At 36.8% G+C, this 27504-nt stretch overlaps 1 protein-coding gene and 1 pseudogene across 1 annotated transcript; one reads left to right on the top strand and one right to left on the bottom strand.

Moving 5' to 3' along the window:
• Positions 1 to 18049, bottom strand: C3H5orf51 (chromosome 3 C5orf51 homolog). The gene is made up of 6 exons (XM_014566321.2): positions 17744 to 18049; positions 14585 to 14691; positions 11630 to 11773; positions 10366 to 10497; positions 9345 to 9459; positions 1 to 4997 (listed from the first exon to the last, which is right to left on the bottom strand). Exons 1-6 carry the CDS (start codon positions 17841 to 17843, stop codon positions 4714 to 4716), a joined length of 882 nt encoding a protein of 293 aa, XP_014421807.1. The 5' UTR covers positions 17844 to 18049; the 3' UTR covers positions 1 to 4713.
• A 3214-nt stretch (positions 18050 to 21263) lies between these two features.
• On the top strand, positions 21264 to 22313 carry LOC116659744 (annotated as a pseudogene).
• Positions 22314 to 27504: the final 5191 nt, after the last annotated feature.

Here is a 27504-nt window from a genome sequence, read left to right as displayed (position 1 = left end):
AAACATAGGAATATGGTTTTATTAAAAAAAAAAAAAGTTTATATGCTCCAAAACATTTTACTTGGAAATTTTCACTTTAGAAGTAAGAAAACCAAGAACAGTAAGGAACAGCAGCACAAAAACATTATGCATACTTTAACGGTGGATACATCAAATGTATGTTAATGTAATACTTCCATAACATGGTAACTCATATTGTGTTAAAAAAAAAAAAAAATACTGTTAAGAAGGTGATACTAGAGAACTAGAGAATCCTGGATTCTGTGGCAAAAGGGGTATCCTTACGGGAACCAGAAGAGCAGCTCTAGAAGGTGAAGAGAGAAAAGTGACAAGCAATCTAAAACCAGCACATCAGCCAGCAGTGGGTTTTGTTGGTTTTTTTTTAATGGCATTAAAATGAATCTGAGAATGCCTTTAGAGACAGTTCCAACTTTAATAAACTTGTAAAGGTAGGAATGTAAATTTTATTGTGGGATTTCAGGTACGACTCTCACCTCACTCTACTGTATGCGAAGAAATAAGAGAAAATCTTCAGTCAGGATCTAAACCTTCATCAGCATCAAACAACTGATGGTAGCCAGACACCCTATAAATGCAGCAAAGCAGATAAGCCTTTAACTAAGTCTCAAAGCCTAGTTAATCTGAGAAAATTCATACTGGAAAAGAAGCATACAAATTTAAGGATTAGGAAAAATCCTTTAACAGAGTTAAGTTTTTGTAACCATCAGAGAACTCAAAATAGACAGAAACTCCAAGTGTAATAAATGCTACAATGCCTTTAGGTTATCACTTACCCACTACCAAAGACCATACTGTAGAGACACTCTTTAAATGCGATCAAAATAAGAAGTTCCTAGGTAGCGATTCATTCTTTAATTCAGCATTAGAACTTCCATAAGAAAGAGAAATTTCATGAACATACTAAATGTGCAATGGCACACTTAATGATATTTAATCAAAGGGGTGGAATCTGAAGACACAAATGCTCAAGTAGACAGGTGCCTATAGGTGCCTTCCCAACCACCCTAAATAAAACAGAGCCCTGTTCCAGAGCCACACTCACTCCACTGCCTTGCTTTATTCTTCATAGTACTCATCACTTAACATGCTGCACACTTATTTCTTAAAATGTATTAAATTCCTCCACTAGAATACAAACTCTGGTGTTTTACAAAGCTATATCCTCAATGCCTAGGATAAAACCTGGCATGCAGTAGGTACGTAATACTTGATAAGTGAATTATAGTACTTTGATGATGTGTGAATTACAGTACTTTCCTTATGTGAAGTATTTGGAATCTTGACATTAATCCATTCTAAATAAAACAGAATTTATTTAGCAGGCTTTAACACACACAAAGTGTTGTTCATTGTTTTGTAATACATCAGAGTAAAAAGCATTATAGCTGTTATAGTCTACAAATTATTCTCCAATTGTGTGGGGGATGAAAAAGTTGTACAAAAAGCACCCAAAAGTACCCTCATCAGTGTACCAAACAGGGAGAGACCCAAGTGGTTCACAAGGGTCGTGACGGCAAAATGGGAGTTCCCAGCTTCTGAAGAGAGAGTTCTCTTGTTTTCTCAGGTTCAAAATCTAAGTAATACTTCACTCCTCTGAGGAGTAATTCCCTGTTCGCTTTGTCAACCAGTGGTATAAGGGGCATGGCAGTTCGGAATCCAGTGGCAGTAACCGTTTCGTGCAGAGTACAGCACTTTAGAATCATGTCTCTTATTAATTCAAAAACATTACTAAGAGCCTACCGTTCAGTAAGCACTATGTATAAAGATAAATTTTTAAAACATGGAGTTTGCCAATTCATAAGAAAAATGACTATAAAGCAGTAACATGGCAGGGAAAGACTAAGGGAGCAGAAGCAAAGGAACGTGTAGCTTTGAATGAAAAAGGCTGGAAAATGTCTTATGGATACAACATCACTGAAGCTGAGTCCTAAAGGATAAATGGGTAGTCACTTGGCCATAAAGAAGGGCAAAGCATTCCAGGCAGAAGTAAGGAGGTCTGCGAAGGGTATCAAGGGGAAAAGACACAGCACACTGGGGAAGCAACTGAAACAATTGTGACTGACTACAATGCTCCAAAAGGAGCGACGTGGGGGTGGGCAGTCTGTGATTTACATCTTTATATTTAGAAAGCACAAAGGTATTTTCATAGTAAAACTTGTCAAAAGCTAAGTTAAATAAAAATCTTAACTGTGTAGTGATAAATAAGGAGACAGAGATAGGGAGAGATTCTCCTTGTCCCAAGAGGCTCTATCAGAATATTTGTTCATCAGAAAGGAGCCTGAGGAACACTGGACTAGAATATGATCCCACAGGAGGAACCGCAGAGATGGGGCTGGCAAGGCAGGCAGAAGAAACCAGGTGCAGTGTTCGGCATTGCCCTGCTTTGTGAAAGATCGAAAAAAGAGAAAATATGAACTGCAAAAGATTTTTAGATGAACAATGAGGATGAGCTGCTTGAACATGTAGAATTTAAAATTACTACAGGATGTCCAAGTGAAGATTTTTACCAGGCAGTTAGAAAGGTTTAGAGAGCAGGAGAGAAGCTGGGATTCAAACTGTAGTTTGGGAATCAGCCCAACATCACAGGTGGGAGAAGCCATGGCTATGAATAATATCACCTAAGAGTCCAGCTGACCTTTGAACAACTCAGGGTTTAGGGGTCCAACCCTCTTGGCAGTCAAAAAATCTGAGTATAATTTATAGTCGACCCTTCACACCCGCAATTCCTCTGTATCTGCAGATGCAATCAACCGCTAATTGCGTAGTGCTGGAGTATTCACCACTGGGAAAAAACCCCACGAATAAGTAGACCCACGTAGTTCAAACCTGTGTTGCTCAAGGGTCGACTGTATTTCGAATAAGTGAAAAAGCAAAAAAGAGGAAAGAAAAGAAGGAAAAGGGGGAGAAGAGGGAGAAAAAAGAGAAAAAGGATAGCACTCTGGGAAAGAGCAATACCTACAGGATATTGGCAGAAAAAAAAGAGGAGCCCCAGGGGAAACAAGGGAGCCAGGAGAGGAAAAACGGAGACTGAGCCTCAACACGAAGCAGGCTATCTCTTTTTCTCTAAAAAGGGGGAAAATGAGTAGGGCAATGCTGGTAAACAGATGCTGCCTCCTTACAGTCTCTATCTTCTGTAAGACAGAACCAAGAGCCACGTGCTGGGGAGGAGACAGAGGGCCAGAGGAAAGTGATGACAAAGTTAGAGGTTTGGGTTAGCCACAGTGGGAAAGGGACGGGGGCCACACTGGTAACAGACTTACATCACATTACCTTACCTTACAAAAAGGCTTACATTGAGGGCTCATCTAAAGTTGAAGGTGAGATACTTAGAGCATTCCACTTTGAAGGGCTGCAGGAACTTCACATGGAACTCAGCAACCCAGAAAAGAAGGCAGAATGATAGAATTAATTCAATGTTGAGGGCTTGCAGAATGATTAGGCTGAAGGACAAGGGGAAGATGTGTTTGAAGGGATTGCAGAGCACTTCATATGGTGCCCCATATGGCTGAGGCTGGATAGGGAAAGAAGAAAATCTGAAAGAGGCTGATGGTTAGAAGAAAAGGAGGCAGTCAAGAGAAGGAGGCTATGAAGAAGCTAAAGAAATAGAGAAGAAATAAGAGAGAAAAACAGCAATAAAAATGAGGAAGTAAAAAGCTGGAAAGATGAGAATTGTCATCAATCATTGAAATTTAAGATTCAGAAAGAGAAACTCAGGATAGTGTGGCCATGGGGGTTAAGCTCCTGGAATGTGATGAAGTCAATAGCCCAGAGGTCAAGGATACTGGCAAGGTATCAGAAGGATCATCCCAAGATGATAATAAGACTTGAGGTAGACAGAAAGACTGTAAGCAAGATACCAGGTTAGACTCTTGACCTTTGTCACTCACCCCTACTATTAAAGACAAAAAATATTAAAATTTCAAAGTATATGAAAAGTTGTGCCCTAAAGATACATGAGCTAATAGCAGACTAACCTAACTTGATTTTATCTTCATTACACATTGAATAAACCATGCATATTCTATTAAACATAATAGGAAAATCATTTAAAAATGTTTATAAAATGCCTAATACACTAAAAAAACTTTAAATGCCATTAGTAATATGTGGTAAAATAATTAAACAAAAATTATTTTGTGGAGTGTTTCATCATTTACCTTATTCTAGAAATGGTAACTGGATATTAGCCATAATTTTTCCTTATGACAATTTTCATATCCATAGCATATATCCAAAGCAATGAGGTGACTTGATTTTAATCTCTGAAGTATAGCAAACTTCAAGATAAGGAGATTAAAAAGTAATCCAAAGATGGTTAAAACAGTCAATTTTATGTTATGTATATTGTACCACAATAAAAAAAAAAAAACCTAAAGTAAAAAGAAAAAAATCTTTATAAAGATAAATTGGATTCCTCCTTAGTATTAGTTACAGGATATCTGTAGTTCAGGCTGAGTTAGAATAACATAAATGCCAATTTAGAAATTAAAGAATCGTTCCCTCACAGGCTTAAGAGTATATAGTGAAAGACGGTGATGGCATTTAAAAAAGGGTAACTGTGCTGGCTATCTTCATGTATTGTTAATGTTTTTAAACTCAGTATCAATATGTCTTCTTTTCTGGAACTTCCATTTCATGAGTCTTTTTGTTTGTTTGTTTGTCTTTCTGTCTAAAGACGACTAGATGAACTTACTAGTTAGTGTGATGCTGAAAGAAGCTTAAAATTTGTTTTGCATTTGTCGTATTCCATTCTTGTTCTTTCAGGGGTCCTTCGCACACAGATACATACTTTTTCAAAATTTTTTCTCCTACTTCTCGGAAATCCAAGGGTTCTTTGCATGTAGGGTTGCTTGCTCCAGAAACACCAGTATCCAATTCATGATTTTCTGGCTGTTGATCTGCACAATGCTTCAATCCCCAAAAACACATTTCTCCACTGTACATCATAGCCAGCAAATGAATGTCACTAAATATTCCTGGGAAAGTCATTTGAGAGATTAGAATTAAAAATGTAAAAAGAAACCTGGTGATTAAGATTGTAATAAATTCCTTTTGCAACATTAAACATTTTCCCTCCTCATTTAATGGCTATCCTTAGAAAAGCCAATTATCACTAATACAATCCTCATTTCATTGGCACTTCTATCTCTTTTTTATCTGTAAATAAAGCCCAAACCCACCCTCAAAAAGAATTATTTTTAAAGAATTGTTTAGGTCAATGTGTTACTCCTTCTGAGGTTCTCTTTAAGATGTCTTTGAGAATCTAATCTATATTGACAGAACCTCTCCCATAACATACACCCCATATTCCACATACAATTTCAGAGTACTCAAACACTCCCTCAGTCCCATCCATGAACACAGCTTTTATTCTGGGGTATACTCTAGGATCAATGATATAGTTCATAAATTACTACAAGAGTGTAGAGATGATCCTGCATAATCATGTCCCTGAGAAGCCATTTAATTCTAAATTACCAAAGATGTTAAATTATATCCAAGATGCCTTATGTTACCAGGAAAAAGAAATACACTGCAGGATGTTCATCAAAAGCTGAAAGCATTCTTATTATGGAATAAGGCAATGTTATATAATTAAACACTTATGACACATAAAGTACATTAATTTGATATAAAAACAAATAGACCTACAACTGTAAAGATCTGGGGATAAATTATCGACTTTGTACAACTCAGCAAAGCTCTTTAAGCTTCAGTTTGCAAAAATCAGGATTCCACATGCCCTACTTATTTCATGGAATTTTCTTAAGAAGTACATGAAATAAAAATATAAAGTGCTATTAAATTATATAACTAACTTCTTAAAGTCACTAGAATACAGATAAATGATCTATCCTATTAAACAGGTACTTGTGTGATTTGAAAAGTTTACCTCAAATAAACAAGCATCATAATCTCAGTTGCTCACCTAACGCGGCTCATCAGAAATGACTAAAATAGTATCAGAGACATAGTTATAGAAGCAAAATTCAACTTCCAAAACTATTATAGTTTCTATTGCCTTTAATCTATTACAAGCTTTTTATAGTCTCAGGGTGTGTCCCTACAGCTATCCCCTTCACCTCACCTCAAATTCAGCTTAAAAATAGTAGCACGAGAAGAACAAGCTTAGCAAGAGCTGATTCATTGTATCAACTAGGAGTTAATCATTTAAGAGCAGAAGCTGAGGCTTGCATTCGTAAAAGTATGATAGGCTACTCTACTAATTATGCTTTCTATGTACAGAACGACTCACTCAATGAGCATAATGTATATTACAAATAATCATTTCTTTTCACTTTATTCCTTCATAGTTAAAAGATCATAAACCTCAGAGAAAATGCTGGAATAGCATTAGATGTTATTCAGAATATAAAGAGAAACGGACCTAGAACTGAAAAGATCTGGGTGTAAATCATTGACTTTGTGCAATTCACCAAAGCTCTTTAAGGCTGTTTCCAAAACTCAAGATTCCACATGCCCTACTTATTTCCAAATTAACAAAATTCACTGCAGAATTATATTTCATATTAGATATGGCATTTCATTGAATGCATATCCTTTTTCATTTTTGTGATCCTACACTCTTAATTATTCCTAAAAAGACTGGTGGAGGGGAGTAAGGAGATAGAAGTAAAACTGAAGGGAAGGCCGAACTTTTAAACACTTGACTACAGCTTTGGGAGGAGCTGAAATGAGTTCCCCCAGTGAAGCCACTTGTAAAAGATGAAGAGTGTTTGCTTAAGGGAGATTTGGGATCCAGTATATGCCCAACTCTGAGAGTACCTCATTCTTTTTGTTAACAAGGATTGACTGCTGAACAAGAAACACAGATACCCTGTGGGAAGGTGTTTCTAGGGAGAGAATGAATAGTTGTATGCTGAAGAGTGGTTCTCAAACTTTAATCTGCACTAGAACTACCTGGAGGACATGCTCAAATGCTCATCACTGGGCCCCCACCTCCAAGACTTCCAGACTCAGGTATGGGGTTGGGTCTATGAATTTGTATTTTTAACTGTATTTTTAACAAAGTCCTAGGGTGAGCTGGTCCATAGACTATGTTCAACTACACTATGTTAAAATATCAAATGAAGAGATGAATAATGTAAAAATTAGGCACTTTCTCCCTCTCTACTGCCCCAAGGAAGCCACTGCTATGTAGCTGTTGTCTTTTTGCTGCTACAAATTTTCTGTGACTTTTTTTTCTGCCAATGCTCAGCACAGTTTTCAATAAAAGACTTCATTTTGTACTATTCACATCCTTGATGAACACACATGTGATAGCAGTGGGTACAGGGAGGGAGAAGGTGACTAACCCATGAAGTAAGAGTAAGGGCAGATCTTTAACTTTCACAGAAGAAAAAACTTTCACAGACTGGCAACCCCTAGAAGCAGTGATGTCTCAATCTGATTATCATAATTATGGGAGCTTATAAAAAGATTCCTGGATTCCATATACTAAGTCAGAACATGCAGGTAATACACAGAAATCTATATTTTTCACAAGCTATTTAGGTAATTAGTGAAGTCAGCTCAGAGCTGCTCCTTCAGGAGATCTGTAATCCAGGTTCTGGGCTAAGAAATGAACCAAAGGCTGCTGGGAAGTGGGGGGTTCCTCAGTAGTATATAAAAAGGGCATAAACCAAGGATGCACACAGCTAAACAGCCTTTTAACCTATTTAATTCGAGTTATTTATAAGGGCCCAGAGAGGAATGAAGCACAGAAATGAGGTAAAGAGGTTTACCAAACACATTACTTGGTAATTTTTAAAAGCTGAAAATTTAAAATGGCATACAAGCAATGTTCAAAGGACAAAATGATTGTCTCACCTTGGAAAAAGAAACAAAAATCATACTATGTATACACAGCTTTGAGTTTTATCTAAAATCAGGTAAATGCCCATTGAAGGAGTGCATTGTTTCCACAGTAAGTTTCTTTTAGGACAAGCTGTTTGAAGGTAACAACTTCTGGACACCAGTAGCCAGTCATATATTAATGATCCTTAAATTAAGGTGCTTTTTCTATGCAATGCTTTCAAATAGAAAGGAAAAGCCTACAGAAGCTAACAAAGAAAGAATAATTAAAATACACTTACAAAACTAAAATATAGAATTTTCTCTAAGAAATTTTCTTCTTCCCCATTCGCTTTTTTCCCCATCAAAATTTCAGATAAAGTATAAAAGAAAGTTTACACATATAATCTAACATCACTTGTCAGCTATGTCACCTTGAACAGGTCATTTAGCTTATCAGGATCTCAGTTCCTCTATTTGCAAAAAGAGATGGTGAAAATAAATTGTTCTTCCCTCTTGAACCTCAGTCTAAAACCCAAATGATGCTCTATATTTAGTTCCTATCATTTTTAAGGGCATAGATGTTTATAACAGAAACTAATAATTATCACTCAATATTCATTCTTCCCATCTTTTCTGGAAAAGAGACTATTTATTTGAGATAAATCATGTAAAAGGCTATCTATTGCAGATTCTCTTGTAGCTATATGAAGCCACGCTATTAAATTCTGGCCAGTGAAATGCAGGAGTTGTAAGAAACTTCCAAGAAGGTTGCTCCAAAGGAGCAGACTTGGATGAAAGAAACATCCTTTGGCTATTTTTATAGCCTGAAATGCAGCTGAGATGGAAGGAGCTCCAAGAGCATCCTGAGATATTGAGAATGGAAGTAAGATCCTCAACAGGGATGCATGTTGCACAACTCTGGCAAGTACTGTTTACATGTATTCTATACAAAGTGCCTCCCTCTGAAGCTGTGGGGCTCCACTTCGAAAGATGATGAAAGAGAAAGACAAGATCCCCGATGATGCTACGAAGCCACCATAACCAGCTCTGGACTTTTTAAGGTGAAAAAGCAGTAAATTTCTCCTTTAAAAGTTACTTCCAGGGGAGAGGGTATTGCTCAGAAGATCCTGGGTTCAATCCCCAGTACTTCCATTAAATAAACAAACAAACTAACAAACCTAATTACCTACTCCCTCAAAATAAATAAACAAAAATTTAAAAGTGAAAAACAAAAAGTTACTTCCAGTCTCTGTTACAAGAGAAACTAGAGGCTGATCTGGGATTTGTGGGGATGCAAAATAAGTAAAAGCTACATGCCATATCACTCTCACCAAATTACTAAGAAGAGATTAGCAGTATTTTTCCATATTACCTGAGAAGATTACTGAATTTTTTAAAAGCTCTTTTATTATTTTGTCTATAATGTAACTTGAAATTTATTTAAATCAGAGTTAAATCTAATAAACGTCTTAAATTTTTAAAAAGCTTTAAAGCACTTAGAAAACTGAAAAAAGAGATCACATTACCTTCACTCAGTAATTTAGCTGTGTCTAGGTCTTGGAAAGAAACACCTTCATTTAACTGAATAGGACACCGATAATTTAGCATCTGTAGCAAGTAACTGATTCCATCAACAAGGTACTAAATGAAAGTCAAAGACAAAGAATTGAAGTATTATATGCAGAGCTGCAGAAATTTCAAATGTTATTTTTCCCCATCCTTTACTCAAGAGAAAATTGGCTAACATATAGATATATCTTATGGTTGTTACATTACAATGCTATAAGGACCTACTACCCCAAAACTTTTATAAGTATAATCCTCCAATTAGTAAGAGTATGGGGGAAAAAAACAACAAAAGAAATCATTAACCAAGAACACATAATTCAGTAACATACTTGTCAAAAATATCAAGAGGAAAGAAAGATATAGATAATAAAGATGTGCTCAACAACTTGTTAAAAACATGGATGTATTTACTTTAATTTAGAAATATTTTGATCAAGCTTTTACGTCTGAAGGTGTGACCTCTCATTTGCAGGCCCACACAAACCATGTGTACAATCAGCCCAAGTTAGGATCCTTAGTGATACAACGACAGGACCTTTGGATTTACTGATTTGGTCAGAAGAGTCAAGACAAATCAGAGGGCCACAATTTTCTAGAAGCAGGGTCATGAGGGAGTTTTAGGAGTGATCTGCTGATAGAGGCTCACAATCAAGTTTGTTTTCTTCAGGCCAAACAATATGCTTAGAAATTAATATAGATTATCTACCTTGAATTTTAAAAAATAAAAATCTAGAACTAAAAAACAAAACAATACAAAAAACAGGTAAAACTTCCCAGTTTACAAAGGGTCTTCACCTGTTACCATATTTAATTTTCACAGTAATTCCAATTTGTTTAAGATTACATAGCTAGTAAGTAAAAGACCTGGAATGCAAACCCAGGCCCTTTGATTCCTCTATTCTTAATACCATACTATATACAGCTTTTGGAAACCTATAAATGTCAATTATCAAAAATGTAGGAGGAATGCCTTTTTACCTTTTTAAGCAAACTAGATTTTCTTGTGAGCCACTCTCTCCTTTTGGTCAGAGAATGACAATACATATAGAGTAGGGCTCCTCGTCTCCAGGAGAGACATTCCAGGAGTTCGTCCCCAAGCAAATCGCAGTTCTGAAACACAACAAAGACACAGCTAAATAGACAAACTTCAAGTCTGTAAAAATCAAAATTAAATTTCAAAATATTGAGCCATTAAAAACACTCCCATTTCACAAAATTTACTCTATTCTTAGCAGCTTACACAGGAATGCCTTACTCTGAATCAATTAGAAATACAGAAATCTATCGCTATATTAAATTAAAATTACTACTCCAATTCACAAATTCTTCTAGAAAATGATGTTCAAATATTTTAGCAGCCAACTCTCTAATATATACGAAATATAAGTATTCTATAATCTGATTGAAAAAGTAAGTTTTCAGAAATATACATTGCTTGAAACAACGTCATATCTATCTCTACTACTGCTAAAATAAAATAATGAAAAGATATACACAAAAACAATTTTAATAAGTCAAACTTTTACTATGTTGTCATATAAAGCTTGGGACTATTTGTTTCCAAAGTAAGCATTCCCTGATAAACACAAGGAGCAACAAAGATATGTAGGAGAGATAGCCAGCAGACAGAAAGATGAGAAATTATCTGCTTGAAAGAGTAGCCAGGGCTAGACATAAAAATCTTGTAATCATTAAATAGAGATGGCTAAAAAGCAAGTGAACAGGTTGTCAAAGACAGAACAGAGACTATCAGAGGATTAAGGAGATATCCTTGAGGCATGTCTGTTTCCAGAATGGGAGAGAGGGAAGATGCTTGGAAAAAAGCAAGAACAAGGCTTCTCAGAGATAAGAAGAGCATGCAGGACCTCCAAGGGATGGGATGATCAGTGGTAAGAAAGGCAGCAAATGTCCAGTAAGATGAGGACTATAGAAAGGACAAGAGATGTGGGAATTAGATGACTAGGGATCTTCAAGAAAACACAGCATCTGCAAAAGTGAAGGGAGCAGAAATAGCAATGTGTGTTTAGAAAATGACAGGGCACTGTAATTACAATACAATTCCAATATGCAGACATTCTGAAACATATTTACAAAGTATGAAGTGTTCAACTCTCATATATCCCTGCTTCAATCTTCATTTAAAACAAAGATACATGTTCGAAGAAACAAGTACAGATTCTAAAGAATAGCAAAGTAAGAATTGGCAGCATTCCACCATAATTCGTAGTTGTGGAAAACTTACTTTTGGGTGCAAATTATTTTCTTTAACTAAAATTTCTGGTTCTGAAAGAAAACTGATTAGCTCTTTTACTTTTTGTGAAGAATCTTCAGGAAAATCTTCATCTACTAGCTTGTTCTCCTCAAAATACGTCATGTCCAAAATAGCCTGAAGTAAAAGAGAAAAAAATATCTACAAATGATTCGATCTTAAATGAATAGCTCTTACAGTTTAATCTTATATGTATAGATGCTTTATTAGACATTTAAATCTTCTAGCACAGTATTTAAATTTGAAAAATAATCAAAATACCTAGCATAAAATATCTAACATAATCTGAGGTGGACTTTATAGAAAACTTCTTAGGATTTTAATAAAATGCTAAATGCATTAAAATAATCTAGCTTCCCTCAAAAAATAAAATAGAGATTTATGTTGTAGTTCAGATAAGCTAATCATATAATACAATTATAAAAAGTTTAATTACTATATTCTTTGCTATTTATACATAAATAGTTCCTGAACATTTTCTACATGCCTACCATATCAAGATAAAGACACTATCTTTAGTTTTTCACATTGAATCTTCAAAGAATAACCTGTTTCCCCAAATAAAGAGTCAGCATTTGGGGATTACGTATTCTGTCACCTAACAAAGGCAGCACCACCAACATTATGCAATTCAAACCAGCACCCCTAAATATAAGACTTTTTGTTCAAAAACCTTAAAATTACCCAATCCTAGTCCTTTGTTTAATCTACTAAGGCTAAGGAAACTGAGTTCTAATATCAGTTCTACCTAACCAACCAAGGACAAGTCAAGTTTATCTTTTTTTTGGAGCCTCAGTTTCTTCCCTGGCAAATGAAGAGACTGAAGTAAATGCCTTTCAAAGTCCCTTGCTTTGAGTATAAAATGAATTAACAAATGTAAAGCACTTAGAACATTACCTAGCACACACACTACTTAAGTAGTAACTAACTGATCTTGTGTAGAAGGCCTAAGCCAGGAAGGCAGAGATCATCACCCTAAGGAAAATGGCCTTATTCAGAAGTGTAAGTAAGGTCCAAAGGGGGTTTGGGGAATATAAATCTATTATCCCCAGGTCTTTTGTCTTATTCTTAGAAATAAGTTAAAATGTTCAGAACTCTCCCATGTGAAAGAAACGAGACAAGCAGGAAGCCTTCTGGAAAGAAAGAAAGCCAGGCAAAGTTCAGCTAAATTGCAACAGCTCTCTGGGGTTTGTGAGTGGCTATTATAGGCTCATTCAACCACATATGAAGGCAGAAACCATCTCCAAGTACCTCCAAAAAGAAAGCAGTGTTGGGTACCTAGTGCTATAAATGTGCATTTTGGAAGCTTAACTAAGTTTACTTTCTATAACCACTTCATCTTTATTATCCCTTGGCAATCAAGTAAGGGCATTTGAAGCACTCTATCAACCACAAAGTGCTACACAAATGTAGTTACTGTAATAAAATTGTATTTTTTAATATCATCTTGCTTCAGCAGTGTTCAAAAAAAACAGATCTTCTCCATACAGAGACCGGAATTTGAAAGGAAAGTAAAAGAAAAAGAGGGGAAAACAAAAATCTTATGGACCTGTATAACAAAAGTCAAGAATCCTAAGGAAATGTGAATTTTAGGGAAAAAAATTATGAGCGCCCTTACAGAGACCTCCGTTTCCTTTGAATAACCTTCAAGAGCTTGGCAACTGCACATATGAGTGTTTTATTTAATTATCTATAAAGGGAAGCAATCCTGTTATCTGCAAGACTTTCTTCCTCACTTATCAACATAACCAATAAATTTCACTTCTCCATATACTGCCTCAAAGTTTCAAAGTCTATATACTTTATACATAGTTTTTAAAAAAAAATTTAATACTTTAAATAGAAAATAAACTAATTTCAATACACCTAAACTTTGTTTTTTTTAATTTTAGCCATTTTTTAAAATTGAAGTATAGTTAATACTTCTTGTGTTAGTTTCAGGTGTATAGCAAAGTGATTCAGTTATACATACATACATATACATATATATTATTTTTCAGATTCTTTTCCATTATAGGTTATTACAAGATATTGAATACAGTTCCCTGTGGTATACAGTAGGTCCTTGTTGTTTACTTATTTTATATGTTAATCCCAAGCTCCTAATTTATCCCTGTCACATCCCTCTGCTTTCCCCATTGGTAGCCATAGGCTTTTCTATGTATGTCAGTCTATTTCTGTTTTGTAAATAAGTTCATTTCTATCTTTTTTTTTTAGATTCCACATATGAATGATATCATACACTTGTCTTCCTCTGACTTACTTCACTTAGTATGATAATCTCTAAGCCCATCTATGTTGCTGTAAATGGCATTATTTCATTCATTTTTATAGCTTAGTGATATTCCATTGCATAACTTCTTTATTCATCTGTGGATGGACATTTAGGTTGCTTCCATGTCTTGGCTAATGTGAACTGTGCTGCTATGAACATTGGGATGCACATACCTTTTTGAATTAGTTTTCTCTGGAAATATGCCCAGGAGTGGAATTGCAGGATCATATGATAATACTATTTTCATTTGTTTAAGGAACCTCCATACTGTTCACCATAGTGGCTGCACCAATTTACATTACCACCAACAGATTAGCAGGGTTCCCTTTTCTCCACACTCTCTCCAGCATTAATCGTTCATGGACTTTTTAATGATGGGCATTCTGACTGGTGTGAGGTGATACTTCACTTTAGTTTTGATTTGCATTTCTCTAATAATTAGTGATACTGAGCATATTTTCATATGTCTGTTGGACATCTGTGTATCTTCTTTGGAGAAGTGTCTATTTAGGTCTTCTGTCTATTTTTGATTGGGTTGTTAATTTTTTCTTTTTGATATTAAGCTGTTTCAATACACATAAACTTTAGAGTCAACCCTCTTAAATGAGTAATCTGCCCCCACAACTTGTCAGAAACCACACCTGTTTCAGTACCTGTGTGTAAAGTTCTAGAAGATCTGATGGATTTGAACATTCTTTGTCTTCTCCACAAAGAAGTTTCAATTTTTCTAGAGCTGCAGAGGCCCGAATTAAAAAGTGATCTGTAAGAGATAAAAACATGAAGATTAATTCATATAGTTTGAGTGTTATTCAAACAAAAAAAAGCCATGTACCTAAAATGATGAAATGAAATTATGTTATGGCATTAGAAAAGCAGCATGGTAGTAACAACATCCTTCACAAATTATGAAGTATATCATAATGCCTAATCTTACTTAAACTTATCGTGGAAATTTACTCTGAAAAGTTAGACTGAAAATCTTTTAGGTTCGGTTGCCATTTCTTAAGTGCAATCTTATTTTCATAATACTGCTTTTATGATGTTGACACACTCAAAATGTTTAAGCAATAAATTTAAAACTTTTATTGAAATAGAACAAATAATATACATAAATATACAGAAAGGGCTTCATTAAAAATTTAAAATTTCACAAATGTATCTTCCAAAATTGCATGATTAATAAAATCAAATGCCTCATAAAATGTAAGCATTCTGAGCAATTATGACTTTATCATAATTGTGTTTATGTATTTACATATACAAATAGCCACTACAATTAAAACAGCTATTACACAACACACCTGCATATTTTATTCCTTTGAAAGCCGAGAAATGGAACAGATGACCTAATTGCTTCAAAATCTGGACAAAATTAAACTAATTATTCCTGATATAAATTCTAAAAACAACTCACCCTTTCTTCTCCCTACACTGTCTAATTTCTTCTCATCCTCTTATGTCATATTCCGTTTCTATTTCACTTTTTATGATTTTTCCTAACCTACAGTGTCCATTCCAAGGTGCCACCCACCCTTCTGTATCATCTCATGTGGTTAAATATGTCCACCATCAAGATGCTAAAGTCCCTGAGTTTGCCCCTCTGCCTCCTCCTGAAATATATATGCTTTCCTCCTCACTGGCAAAGGGACAGAAAATGTAGCACTTGTGAGGGCCCAGCTAATCCAGCCTCAGCATATACAGACAGATAAACTGTTCAGTGTTGGAGCAAAAGCACTACCAGCTTAAGTTGTGTCTGTTGGCAATCATAAGATGAACTTACGTTTTCCCAGGTAAGGCCTAACCTCTATCTAGACCAGATTCTGATTGTTGTTAAGTTCCACTATTCACCTAAATTGAAAGCTATTTCTTTGGCACTGCCCTTCCATCTCTCCTCAGCCCAGAAGTATCACCCATACAACCCAGAAAAAAAGATTCTATTGTGAACTGATGTTGTATGGAATATGGCAATCCTTATGTGCTTCTTTAAACACTGAATTGATATTTTCTTCTTAATTTGCAGGATTATTTTAAATGTAAAGACTTGCACTGAATTCACTGAACCATTGCTGAGGAGTATCTCACAGGAACTCATGACATAATTATGGAGGTGGGGGGATAACGGTTCACATTTTAGACATTTTTCATAAAATGTAATTTTTTTAACCATTCAGTTAAGGTAGTGACTGACAAGGCAAAGACAAGTGATTCTCACATAATCCCTGGGAAAAGTCCTTCTCATGGTACACTTCCATAGAGTAACATACTGTGCTTTTACAATGAGAAATAAACGAAAAAAACTGAGCAGAAATAAAAAGGAGAGTATTCTTAGATGGAATAGCATCTGGCTGTAACTGATCTAAAGAAAACAGAAAGTATCAATCCCTATAACCTAATATAAATATCTAATTGTTATATTAAAGGATGCATTTGGAGTGTATATTATTTTTGTTGTATGGGAAAAGAATGCCAAGTTCCATTCACATACATGCAATTACATTTTAGTAAAACTTCATAGAATAAGAAAATCTTGCTAGTAATACTGATAAACAGCTCATAATGTGGACCACTATCATTTTAATTTCAGTAAATTTCAGAACTTTGAAGCTTCCAAACAAGAACACATACCACTTTACTTTTATGTTCAGCTCTCATTTTAGACTGGATTAAAGAACTCTTCCATAGGAAAATGACAATAGCTTTTGGGTTCAGCTATAAATGAATAAAATACATTCTCTGATCTCTGTAGACTGTTTCAAATGGAGCTGAAGTGGGGTGAAGATCATGGAATAATCTTATTTACACTGCCAGGGGTAAAGCTACTATTGTCCATGAACTATTCGTGTGATTCACTTAACCAAAAATGAGTCAGCTTTAGAGTGGTCTGTGGGCTTCTTAAGAACAGACCCCTAAGAAAAGAATATCCAGCAAATAATCTTCACTGGAACTAGAGCCATTTTATCGTGGATCCTATTCAATAAATTCATCAACTATTCAACTGTTTGGGAAAATGTTCCATACTACTTGCCTAGGAATCCAATGACAATGAGACAGTCTACAAAAAAATTTTAAAACTATCTGCAGTAAAGGTGAAAAACTCAAAAAGGAATAGTGTAGAAACTACAGGCAGCTGAGAAGTAATCAAACAGAACTGGACTTAAAATCAAAAGTCAAGGTAATTCCCTATGCCAGTTTTTCCTAAGGAAACTGCTTAGACATCCCCCAAAAAAGTGTTCTAGTACCGACAGGTCCCTCGTGAGAACTGAGGTAATGAATAAGAAAGAATCATCTAAATTATATCAATATAAATCTCTTCTGTGGAGTACTGTTTTCAGTTAAGTTTAGAATCCAAAAACCTAACAAGGAAATTTACAACGCAGCAATGAAAAAGTGAACCTATTTTACACGTCTAGTTATCTTTACTACACGCAAAAACCACCATTACTTTTTCGTGTGCCATCATCCAACTTTAACAACTCACTTAAACTTTCGTGTGCACACTCACCTGTATCTCGCCTTTTTCCCAGTCGTTACCGAGACAAAGGCAAGGAGCACTGGTCTGACTAACATTTAAGCGTTTTTCAGGGTTATGAAAAACGGAGTGTCCAAGCAAACGCCCTGGCTTAAGGCAATGGGAGTTCTTGCAGGTGGACAACCGAGGGCGCAGCTGGGGCCAGAAGCGCAGCACCTTCGGTAGTTCTGGCCTGGGATCCACCCGGACCACAGGCCGCAGCCTCAACCCCTGCGGCCCTGGAGCGCCAGCTCTGAACCACCGCCCGCCCGCCCGCCCGCCTCCCTCTCCTCCGCTCCCTCACCATCTTCGCCGGCGGCTTCGCTAAGCTGCTGTATGTGGGCCTGAGCCAGGTCCCCGAGTTCCTCCACTCGCCTCGCCACACTGCAGCCTGCGGCCGCCATGGCCACAACGGGCAGGCGCACCCAGCCACGTGACTGCGCCAGCCCGCGGTCACCTGATACGCCGATGCGGGCAGGGGGGCGGAGCTCGTCTGGTTGGTGGGAGGGGCCCAGCTCCCGAAGAGGGTCGGCTTCGGCCTACAAAAGTTACTCCGAGTTATTTTCTTCCTCCGGGACTTCTCCCTTCACAATCCTGAGCAGCAGAGACTTTTAGGGCGGGTGTGACGTAAGGACACGCCTCTCTCCCACCCACTCCTCTAAGCCAATCAGAAGCCACCCATGTCCCCAAGCTAATCCAATGAGAAGCCAGCTCTCTCCGCCGCGCTGACTAGGGAGCGTAGAAGTGTCTGGTTGGTCTCTCCTCTCCATCCTGCTCTGCAGCTGTAGTCAGTAGAGCAAACAGGAAAGTTTGGAAAGTCTGGACTGTCTGGTTTTGGTTGCTTAAAGTATGAAAATCCTGACTGGCTCTCTTGGAGCACACCCATATCTCTAAGAGGTTATTGTTGTCTGGATGGGACGCTCCCAGTCTATGCGGTTGAGTGTCGCTTTTCTAAATCTAAATTTTAGCAGCTAGGTTTTGTTTTGCTTCTGATCTGCTTTGGCCAGTTCTCATTTAACATACTCCTTTCACGTCCAATAGCACCAAAACTTTTCTTCACAGAAATTTCTATTGCTGTACATCTTGAGACCATCCCTTAAAGCGCTCATTGTGTGCAGAGTTCATCCTCTCCACTCTCCACTGTGAGTTTCAAAGCACTTAGTCAAGAGTTTCACTTCCACTTTGCTTTCACCCTTTTCTTGACTGAAGTCAAACCTACCTTTAACTTGTGTTTTTTTGTTTTGTTTTGTTTTGTTGCTTTGTTTTGTTGCTTTTCAGTTTGACACAGTACATTTTGGATACTCTCCACCCTATCATTTCTTATGAAAGGTAGTTTTTATTTAAAAGGAAATAATAAAAATAATTGCCAACTAAAAATTATTGCTTGCCATCTGGTTCTACAAGAGGGAAGTCACTAGCCAGTGCAGTTGTTGACCTTCAACACACTTTGAAAGGAATTCAGGGCAGAGATCAGGAATGAGGTACTCGGAGCTTTGGGAAAAACTGGCAGAACAGGCCTTCAGATAGATATTTTCAGGAGATTTTATGAGCCCAATTTCTTGCATCCTTTCATACCTAGAAAAGCACTAAAATCATTAACGGAGACATGTTTCTCATAACTAGCAGCAACCTTCTGACAAAATGTGCTTGATTGCACGTATCCCAACTTCACTAAAATCACATATAAACTGACCTCCCTACCTACCTCTTAGGAACAATACCTCAGAGTTTTCTGAGAGGCTGTTTCCAGGGTTATAGTCCTCATCAGTCCCCAAATAAAACTTGATGCACAGCTCTCACATTGTACATTTTTATTTCAGTTGACATGGGGGCATAGTGTGTCATAATCTGTAAGTGATTGACCACAATGGCTTCCTAACTGAACTTTGTAACAACTTTCTTTCTCCTTTAATTCACCTTAAACAGAGGAGACAGAAATCATGTATCTATTTTGTATCCTCAGTGATTCCTACAGTGCCTGACACATAAATTCTCAGGAAATGTTTATTAATTAAACAAAAATGTCATGTTATCTTGTCAGTATATTACTCTAATCAGGAAGCTGAAGGCCTGGAAGTTTGCATTATGTGATCAATGTGGGCTAAAGAATCGAAACTCTAGTAAGTATTTGACATCTCAAAATGCCAAGCTTCACTAAGTGTATTATTTAAAATAAAATTTACAGTTCCAATCATTCAATAAATAACCATGGACTTTCCTTTAGTGTTTTTAATGATATCCATATTACCTGAAAGATATATCTGCCAGATAAACTAACTCTAATAAGTGTCACTTTACTGCAATATCAAATAATTTCCAAGTTCTGTGCTTTATCAGGAACATGACATTTAAAGATAGGGTAGATTACTATAAGTCCACTGGAATCTTAACAATGTTAATATTTCTAAAACGAATTAGTAGAAACACATTGAAACATTGCAAATAATTGTTATTTACCTTGCCACAATTCTATTAAAAGCACTTTGATTTATATTACCAGTTTTTAAATTCCTATTAAGCAAATATTTTAAAACCATGTCCACATAGAACATGAATTTCAACAGACAGATCAGACACACTAGCTTCCTAAAATCCCAAAGAACTTATCTTAAGGAAAAGCATTCTATTATACAGGATAATTTTGGCTGCAGATCTCAGCAAACACAACTACAATGTAAACAGTGAGGAAATACATGGTTTGGAAAATGAATCCCAGAGGTAGGACAGGCTTCAGTGCTGACTTAAACCAGTAGCCCCAGCTCCATTTCTCTGCACACCTCTTGGTTCAGCAGATAAGTGTTGACTTCATCCTCAATCTGACAGTGAAAGGGCTACACCCGTCCCAGGCCTCATATCTAAGAAAACTACTGTCAGAGGAAGAGAGAGGCAGGTACTACTGGAATTTCTCAGAATTATAAAGAAGAACTTCTCCAGAATTTCATATCAAGCTTTTCCTCACGTTTCATTGGTTCAATCTAGGTCACATGCTGGTCTTGAACCAGTTACTGATAGTATTTAAATTACCCTTATACTGGTCAGGTCTGTATCAGTCAGGGTTCTCCAGAGAAACAGAATCACTAGAGGAGAGAGAGAGAGATCACAAGGATGATCATAAGAAGTGATTATACATAAAGAGATATACAGATATGGACATACACATGTAAACCACAAGAGCAGTCTCCTTGAGGTCAAATGATAGATGTTAACGACATCAGCTAAATACTTCACAGCAATACCTAGATTAGTACTTGGTTAGGTAACTGAATACTGTTGCCTACTGAAGCTGACACATCAAACTATCACAAGTTCCATTTCCAAACCTGTACAGAGTGTATTGAAGAAGGGTGAAAATGAGAATCTGTACAAAACCAATCAAGAATTGGTCATTAACTTAGCACAAAGCTAAAGCCCAAGAACATGGCTTTGTGCCTGTTAATAAGAAAAATCCATCATTTAATTTCTAAATATTTAATCTATTGAAGTAAAAGTTCTCCGTACCTCATTGTATAATGTTGTTTATATCAAGTTCGGAGATTTTTTAAAAAACTGATTTTAAGGTACTTAGGCCAGGCACAAGGTTTAGCAGCTTTAGTTTTTCTCAATTTATCAATAAAAATGAAGAGACAATAAAATACAATACAAGAGAGAATTTAACGCTTTTTCAATTTAAAAATTCAACACTGCCAGAATTTAATGGTTTCATTTCTTGCACATGATCCAGAAAGCTGACTTTTGACTTTATTGGCGATAATAATTGGCCTCCGGCAAATGCAGTTTACTTTTCCTGACTCAAAACAACTTACGCCCAACTTAAGTCATTTGAGCTCAGTTACTTCCAACCATATTACTAAGCCCTACGTCCTCAGGGAAGAGGAGTCCTACAATCTCCAATCTGCTTTTATGTCCTCATCACCTTAGTATCTCGAACAGCCTCTCCCAAGATTCTTCCTAAGAATCATCTTCCTCCCACCTTTTTCACCGTACACCCCCGAACTCTTGCTCCAATGTTAATAAATGCCTCCATCTCCTCAAAATTTTCTTGTATTTACTTCAGTGGACACTTTATTAATAGTTCACCTGACACCCCCACCCCCCACCCCCGCGAGTCCCAGCAGCTCGGGCAGCGGGAGGAGAGGCAGCGGCCAGGCAGCCCCGCTTCGCGAAGGCTCTGGGCTCGCAGCGGCCCGCTGGCGCCAGGCAGGCGCCCAGGATGCCGGAGAGCAAGCTCAGCTCTGCCAAGGGTGGGGTGCGAAGGAGGAACGCAAGAGGAGACTGGCGAGATTGTCAGCTAAACCCGCTCCTGCAAAAGTGGAAACGAAAGCAAAAAACAAAGCAGGAAAGGATGTATCTTCAGACAAAAAAGTGCAAATAAAGGGGAAAAGGGGAGCAAAGAGTAAACAGGCTGACGTGGCTAACCAAGAGACTAAAAATTTGCCTGCAGAAAATGGAGAAACTAAAAACGAGGAAAGCCCAGCCTCTAACGGGGCAGGAGAGAAAGCAGACAAGGCTGATAAACAACATACACCCGGTCTTAGCAGTGGTCCCTGTCTCCCTTCTTGTACAGTCCAGAGGAATATTTTTATCAACTATTTTGTAAATGCAAGGTTTTTTTTTGTAGCTCTAGAAACATTTTTAAGAAGGAAGGAATCCCACCTCATCCCATATTTTAAGTGTAAATGCTTTTTTTAAGAGGTGAAATCATTCGCTGGTTGTTTATTTTTCAGTACAACCAGAAAATAGTTGGATATTGAATATATGAGAGGCGTTGATTGTCCTGGGTGTCAGCTTAACATTCCATAGCTGGGAGTAGTTTTTTATATCCTATAATACAGAGCATACTTAAATTGCAATTTGGAGTCAGTTGTGCACTTATTATGTCCTGAACACTTTAAATTACTTCTCTTCCCATGCTGTTTTTGGTAGAATTGTTTCCTAAAGCAAACCATTCCTTGATCTTCGCTCTCCTTGTCAGAATTTTATGCACTCTGTAACGACTTTGGTCATAGCAGTCCAATTTTGTAGTAACTTTGGTAATGTTCTGTGAATGATTGAAAATTTGAGTATGTAGTGTAATGATTTTAAATTGTGAATTAGTGGGGCTTAGAACAGCATTACCAACATTTGATGATATTGGTGTTTGATTTCCTGTTAAGGATAATTTGCCTCCAAATTTTAAGCTGGAAAGTCACTGGAATAACTGGAAAAGAATCACAACTACATAACTTTTTAGATTTTTGGTATGTAAGTAAAGAATTGTGTACAAATTGAAATGTTGGTGTACTGGTCATCAAAACAACCAATAAAATCTCAATTATGAAAAAAAAAAACTTGATCTGCTTGAGGTCAAGCTCCCTGACCATTTCTCTCTTCCCCTCTACTGACCTATGGATCCCTCTCTTACATTTGGTAAAGACACTGAATCTTCATTTACATGATTTATCTTCACCCTAAACACTGCCATAATCCTAAAATAGCCCAATATCCTGGTAGACAAATGAACCAGGCTATGGATCTCAGAAGCTTTAAACTCCAAATCTCAATCTCTGACTACTTCTCATATATCCTTTACAATTCTCTTATGATCTCACACTATAGCAGATCTTTGATCTAGAAAAATCTTTTGGTGAAATTTTCTCTCCATCCTTTTAGAGCCTGTCTTTATAGCCTGGGTCACAAAATTGATCACCTGAACCAGCACTTCAGTGTCCTACCTTTCACTCTGCAAAACCCAACCAATCTTTAATGAATGATCCTCTGCCCTGCAACTCAGGTATTAAGCTCTGAAACACAACCTTATTGCCATGCAGAATTATGCCACTACAAATTGAGCTGGATCCTTCATGCTGCCTGGCAGTCCTTTGTCACTTGTCCTTAGTCTGCTTTCTCTGGTGAACTTCCCAACATTAAGCTTCTTGATGGCATTATTTCACCAAACATCTCTGCAGCATATGACACTGTTTATCACACTGTTTAGCACAATTTCTTCTGAGTACTCTCTAGGGTTTCTTAGTTCAGTGACTCAACACTTGATCCTCTTTGTTCCTCTGTGATAATTTACTTCTGTACTGTCCCTTTCATGAAATTAACTTTTTCTACCCTCCTGCTAAATGTTGAGTGTATTAGTGTTAGAATCCTCTGGAAATGGACACTAAAATGGAGATGTGTGTGGTTTTTTGGAATGCTCTCAGGAAGATTATCTGTGAGAGAGGCAGGATTGGACAGGAGAGGAGTTGAACTGTGATGCAGTGGACACAGCCGATCTTACACTGAATTCTTGAATTCAAGGATGGCCCTTAACTGATGTCACAAACTGACGCAAAGGGGCCAACATTTGTATTTCTACATTGATTCTGACATTGGATGAGGGATCTCCCTAGAGAATGGGCTCGATTGCAAAGCATCCCTCTTGCGCAAAGGGCAATTCCAGAGAGGTGATACAGCTGTGAGCCATCAGCAGGCAGTGCTCCCAGCATCTGGGGAAGTGAGTGCCTTGGTTGTGAAGGGGGGAACTATGAGGGTGCACTATAGCTTCTGCTACAGTGAGAAGTTCTGTCTTCAGCTCACAGGTCTTCTTGCTTCTCATACTCCTTCTGCCCTGCTTAATATACCTCACTTTTATGGCTTCAGCTGCCACATAAACTAATGACACCCAGATCTATTTCCAACTCACACCTCTTAGCTGAGTGTCACACTTCTATACACTCATATATATACTCATATAAAACTGTCTACTGGGCATTTTCAGCTGCAAATGACATAGGCATTTCAAATTTAAAATGTCCAAACCCAGAATCATCATCCCCACCCCTCTGCCCTTCTAGTCATCCACAGTTCCTATCATAGAATCATCCTTGAATCCTATCCATCCACAGTTCCTATCATAGAATCATCCTCGAATCCTATCACTCACTCAGTCCCACTCCAGTTCAATCCAACCAGAGTCTTGAATATTGTACCTTCTTTCCGTTTCTATGTAGAGGTGAACAACTATCCAAGCCAGGTGATTAATATCTTCAATTTTATTAAGAGGGTGATTAACCCATTGCGAGCAGAGCAATGGCCTCACAAAGATGTCCATTTCTTAATTTCTGGAACTGTGAATATGTTATCCTACCTGGCAAAGGACAATTAAGTTTGCAGATGGATTTGAGGTTGCTAAACATCTGACCTTAATACAGTGATATTATCCTGGATCATTTGGGTGAGCTCAATGTAATCACAAGGGTTCTTAGAAGTGGAAGATGGAGGAAGAAGAGGTCAGAGTGATGCCTCATAAGAAGGACTTGACTTGCCATGGCTAACTTAGAAGATGGAGAAAGGGGGCTATATGCCAAGGAATGTGGTAGTGTCTAGAAGCAAGAAACTGATTCTCCCCTACAACCTCCATGTTTAGTTTTCTACTAGTTTCTGTCACAGATTGCCACAAATTCAGTGGCTTAAAACAACAGACATTTATTCTTTTATGGCTCTGGAGGTCAGAATTCCAAAATCAGTTTCACTGGACTAAAATCCAAGTGTCAGCAGGCCCACATTCTCTCCAGAAGCTCTAGGGAAGACTCCATTTCCTGTCTTTTCCAGCTTCTAGAGCTGCATTTCCTGCATTCGTTGGCTGATGGACCCTTCCTCTGTCCTCAAAGCTAAAAGTGTAGCATCTTCAAATCACTTTATGCTTTTATCACATCATTTTCTCCTCTCTAAAGTCAAATCTCTATATCCTAAATTCTTGCCTAAGAACCTAACTTCTAACAGTTCTTCCACCTCTTGTAAGACTTCTTAGAAAATATTCATGCATAAAGGATAAACAGCCTTTTCATTACTATTGGACAGACCAAGATATCCAATAGAACTTTCTGTGATAGTGGGTATGGTTTATATCTGTGTTGCTTTTCATATAAATGGAGTCATATACTGTACAGTCTTTTGTGATTGGCTTCTTTCACTTAGCATAATGTCTTCAGGGTTCATCCATCTTTATGGCATATATCAGTACTTCATTCCTTCTTATGGCCAAATAAGACTTCACTGTTTGGATATACCGCATTTTGTTTACCTATTCATCAGCTGATGGGCATTTGGGTTGTCTTCATCTTTGGTTATTATGAGTAATACTTCTATAAACATTCTGTACAAATATTTGTGTGGCCCTATGTTTTGATTTCTCCTGGGTATGAGTTGTAATGCTGTGTCACATGGCAACTCTATGTCTAATTGAGGAACTGCCAGACTGCTTCCCAAAGTGGCTGTGCTGTTTCACTTTTCTAACAGCAGTATATGAGGGTTCCAATTTCTACACATTCTCATTGGAACTTGTTACTATTCCACTTCTTGATTCTGGCCCTCCTAGTGGATGGAAAGTGGTATCTCACTGTATTTTTGGTGTGCATTTCCCTAATGAATAATGATGTTGAGCATCTTTTCATGGGATTACTGTTCATTTGTATATCTCCATTGGAGAATTGTCTATTTAGATCTTTTGCCATTTTAAAAATTGGGTAATTAATATTTTCATTATTGAGTTGTAAGAGTTCTTTATATATTCTACATACAAATTCCTTATGAGATGTACAGTTTGCAAACATTTTCTCCTATTCTGTGGGTTACTTTTCACTTTCTTAATGGCGTCCTGCTTTTTCTTTCACTGCTCATGCTTTTGGTGTCGTATCTAAGAATCCATCACCAAGTCTGAGGAGGTCATGAAATTTATCTCCATTTCTTCTCTTAAGAGTTTTATAGTTTAGCATATTTTTATATTTAGGTCTTTGATCCATTTTGAGTTAATTTTTGCACATGGTGTAAGGAAAAGATCCAACTTTATTCTTTTGCATGTGGATACCCAGTTGTTTCAAGCACTATTTGTTGGAAAGACCATTCTTTCCCCATTGAATACTCTTGGCATCTTTGTTGAAAATTAATTCATATGTTTGTTGATCTTTTTGCCTACTTAGCCTATCCATTACTGAAAGTATAATATTGAAATCTTTGTTCTTATTGAATTGTTTATTTCTTCCTTATTCCTGTCCGTTTTTGCTCCATGTAATTTGTGCACTCATAGTGGGTGCATACATGTTTGTAATTGTTATATCTTCTTGATGGATTTTACTTTTATCATGATTTGATGGGTACACTTATGAATGACCTAGCTATGGGGAAAACCCTTGTTCCCCTCTTTGCCCCCCTCAATTAAAAGGAGGTAAAAATAAGCCTTCTTCTATATGCAGAGAGTCTAGTTTTCTTACTACTAGGATTGCCTTTCAATAGATAATTGGCACAGCTATTCAATTTTTGTCAGAAAGGAGGACCACAGTTTATTTATTCTAAAACACAAAGGACATTATTTTTATCTTGTCCATTCCATTATTTTAAACAGCAAGAATGCAACCGCCTTGTTTCCAAATCATTCATTAGGTTCTAGCTCTTTTTTAGGCAACATAACAAAAAAAATCTTACAAAATCTAGACTTCCAGTTCCTTGAAAGAAGGGAATACATCTCATTCCTTCCTATATTTCTGCTGTTTAGAAAAGAGTCTGCTCCACAATAAATGTCTGATGACTTGAAATTTTATAACTATGTTTATCACCTCTCAGGTGGTATGCCTTTTTATCCACAATGAAATTTTTAAAAAGGCTTGATGATAAGAACATAAGAAATAAAGTCAAAGTCACCTGAAAGAGAAGTGAATACTATCACAGTATCTATATTCTTCCAGACATCTGTGCGTAAATAAAAGTATGGAACCAAACTATTATAGGGTTTTAACCTGATTTTTTTGACATGTCAATGTCCTGAAGATACTGAAATGTGTCATTCTTTTTAATATTGCTGACTTTACAAAATTAAGAGTTTAAGAAATTACTGAGTCATTCTTGGTTCTTAACTTTTTAAAATTACACAAATAATATGTATTAAATACAATAAAAATTAAAACAATGCCTGCGTATAGATGGAAAATTTTAAATTCCCTTTATTCTTCTATGAATTTCTATACAACAACTGCTAATGTATAATTTTGATCTGTTCTTTTTTACATAAATGGAATCATATCATATGTATTATTCTGCAACTTG

Source organism: Camelus ferus, chromosome 3, assembly GCF_009834535.1.
Source record: "Camelus ferus isolate YT-003-E chromosome 3, BCGSAC_Cfer_1.0, whole genome shotgun sequence".
Taxonomy (NCBI): Eukaryota; Metazoa; Chordata; class Mammalia; order Artiodactyla; family Camelidae; genus Camelus; species Camelus ferus.
Note: the sequence above shows the minus strand (reverse complement) of the source record. Positions and strands in the feature narration are given on the sequence as shown.

Coding starts and splice junctions, on each gene's coding strand:
- C3H5orf51 (XM_014566321.2), bottom strand. CDS start 17,843: ATGGCGGCCGCAGGCTGCAGTGTGGCGAGGCGAGTGGAGGAACTCGGG. Junction 14,692..17,743: donor CGAAGCCGCCGGCGAAGATG/GTGAGGGAGCGG, acceptor TATCTCTTACAG/ATCACTTTTTAATTCGGGCC. Junction 11,774..14,584: donor TTCTAGAACTTTACACACAG/GTACTGAAACAG, acceptor CTTTTACTTCAG/GCTATTTTGGACATGACGTA.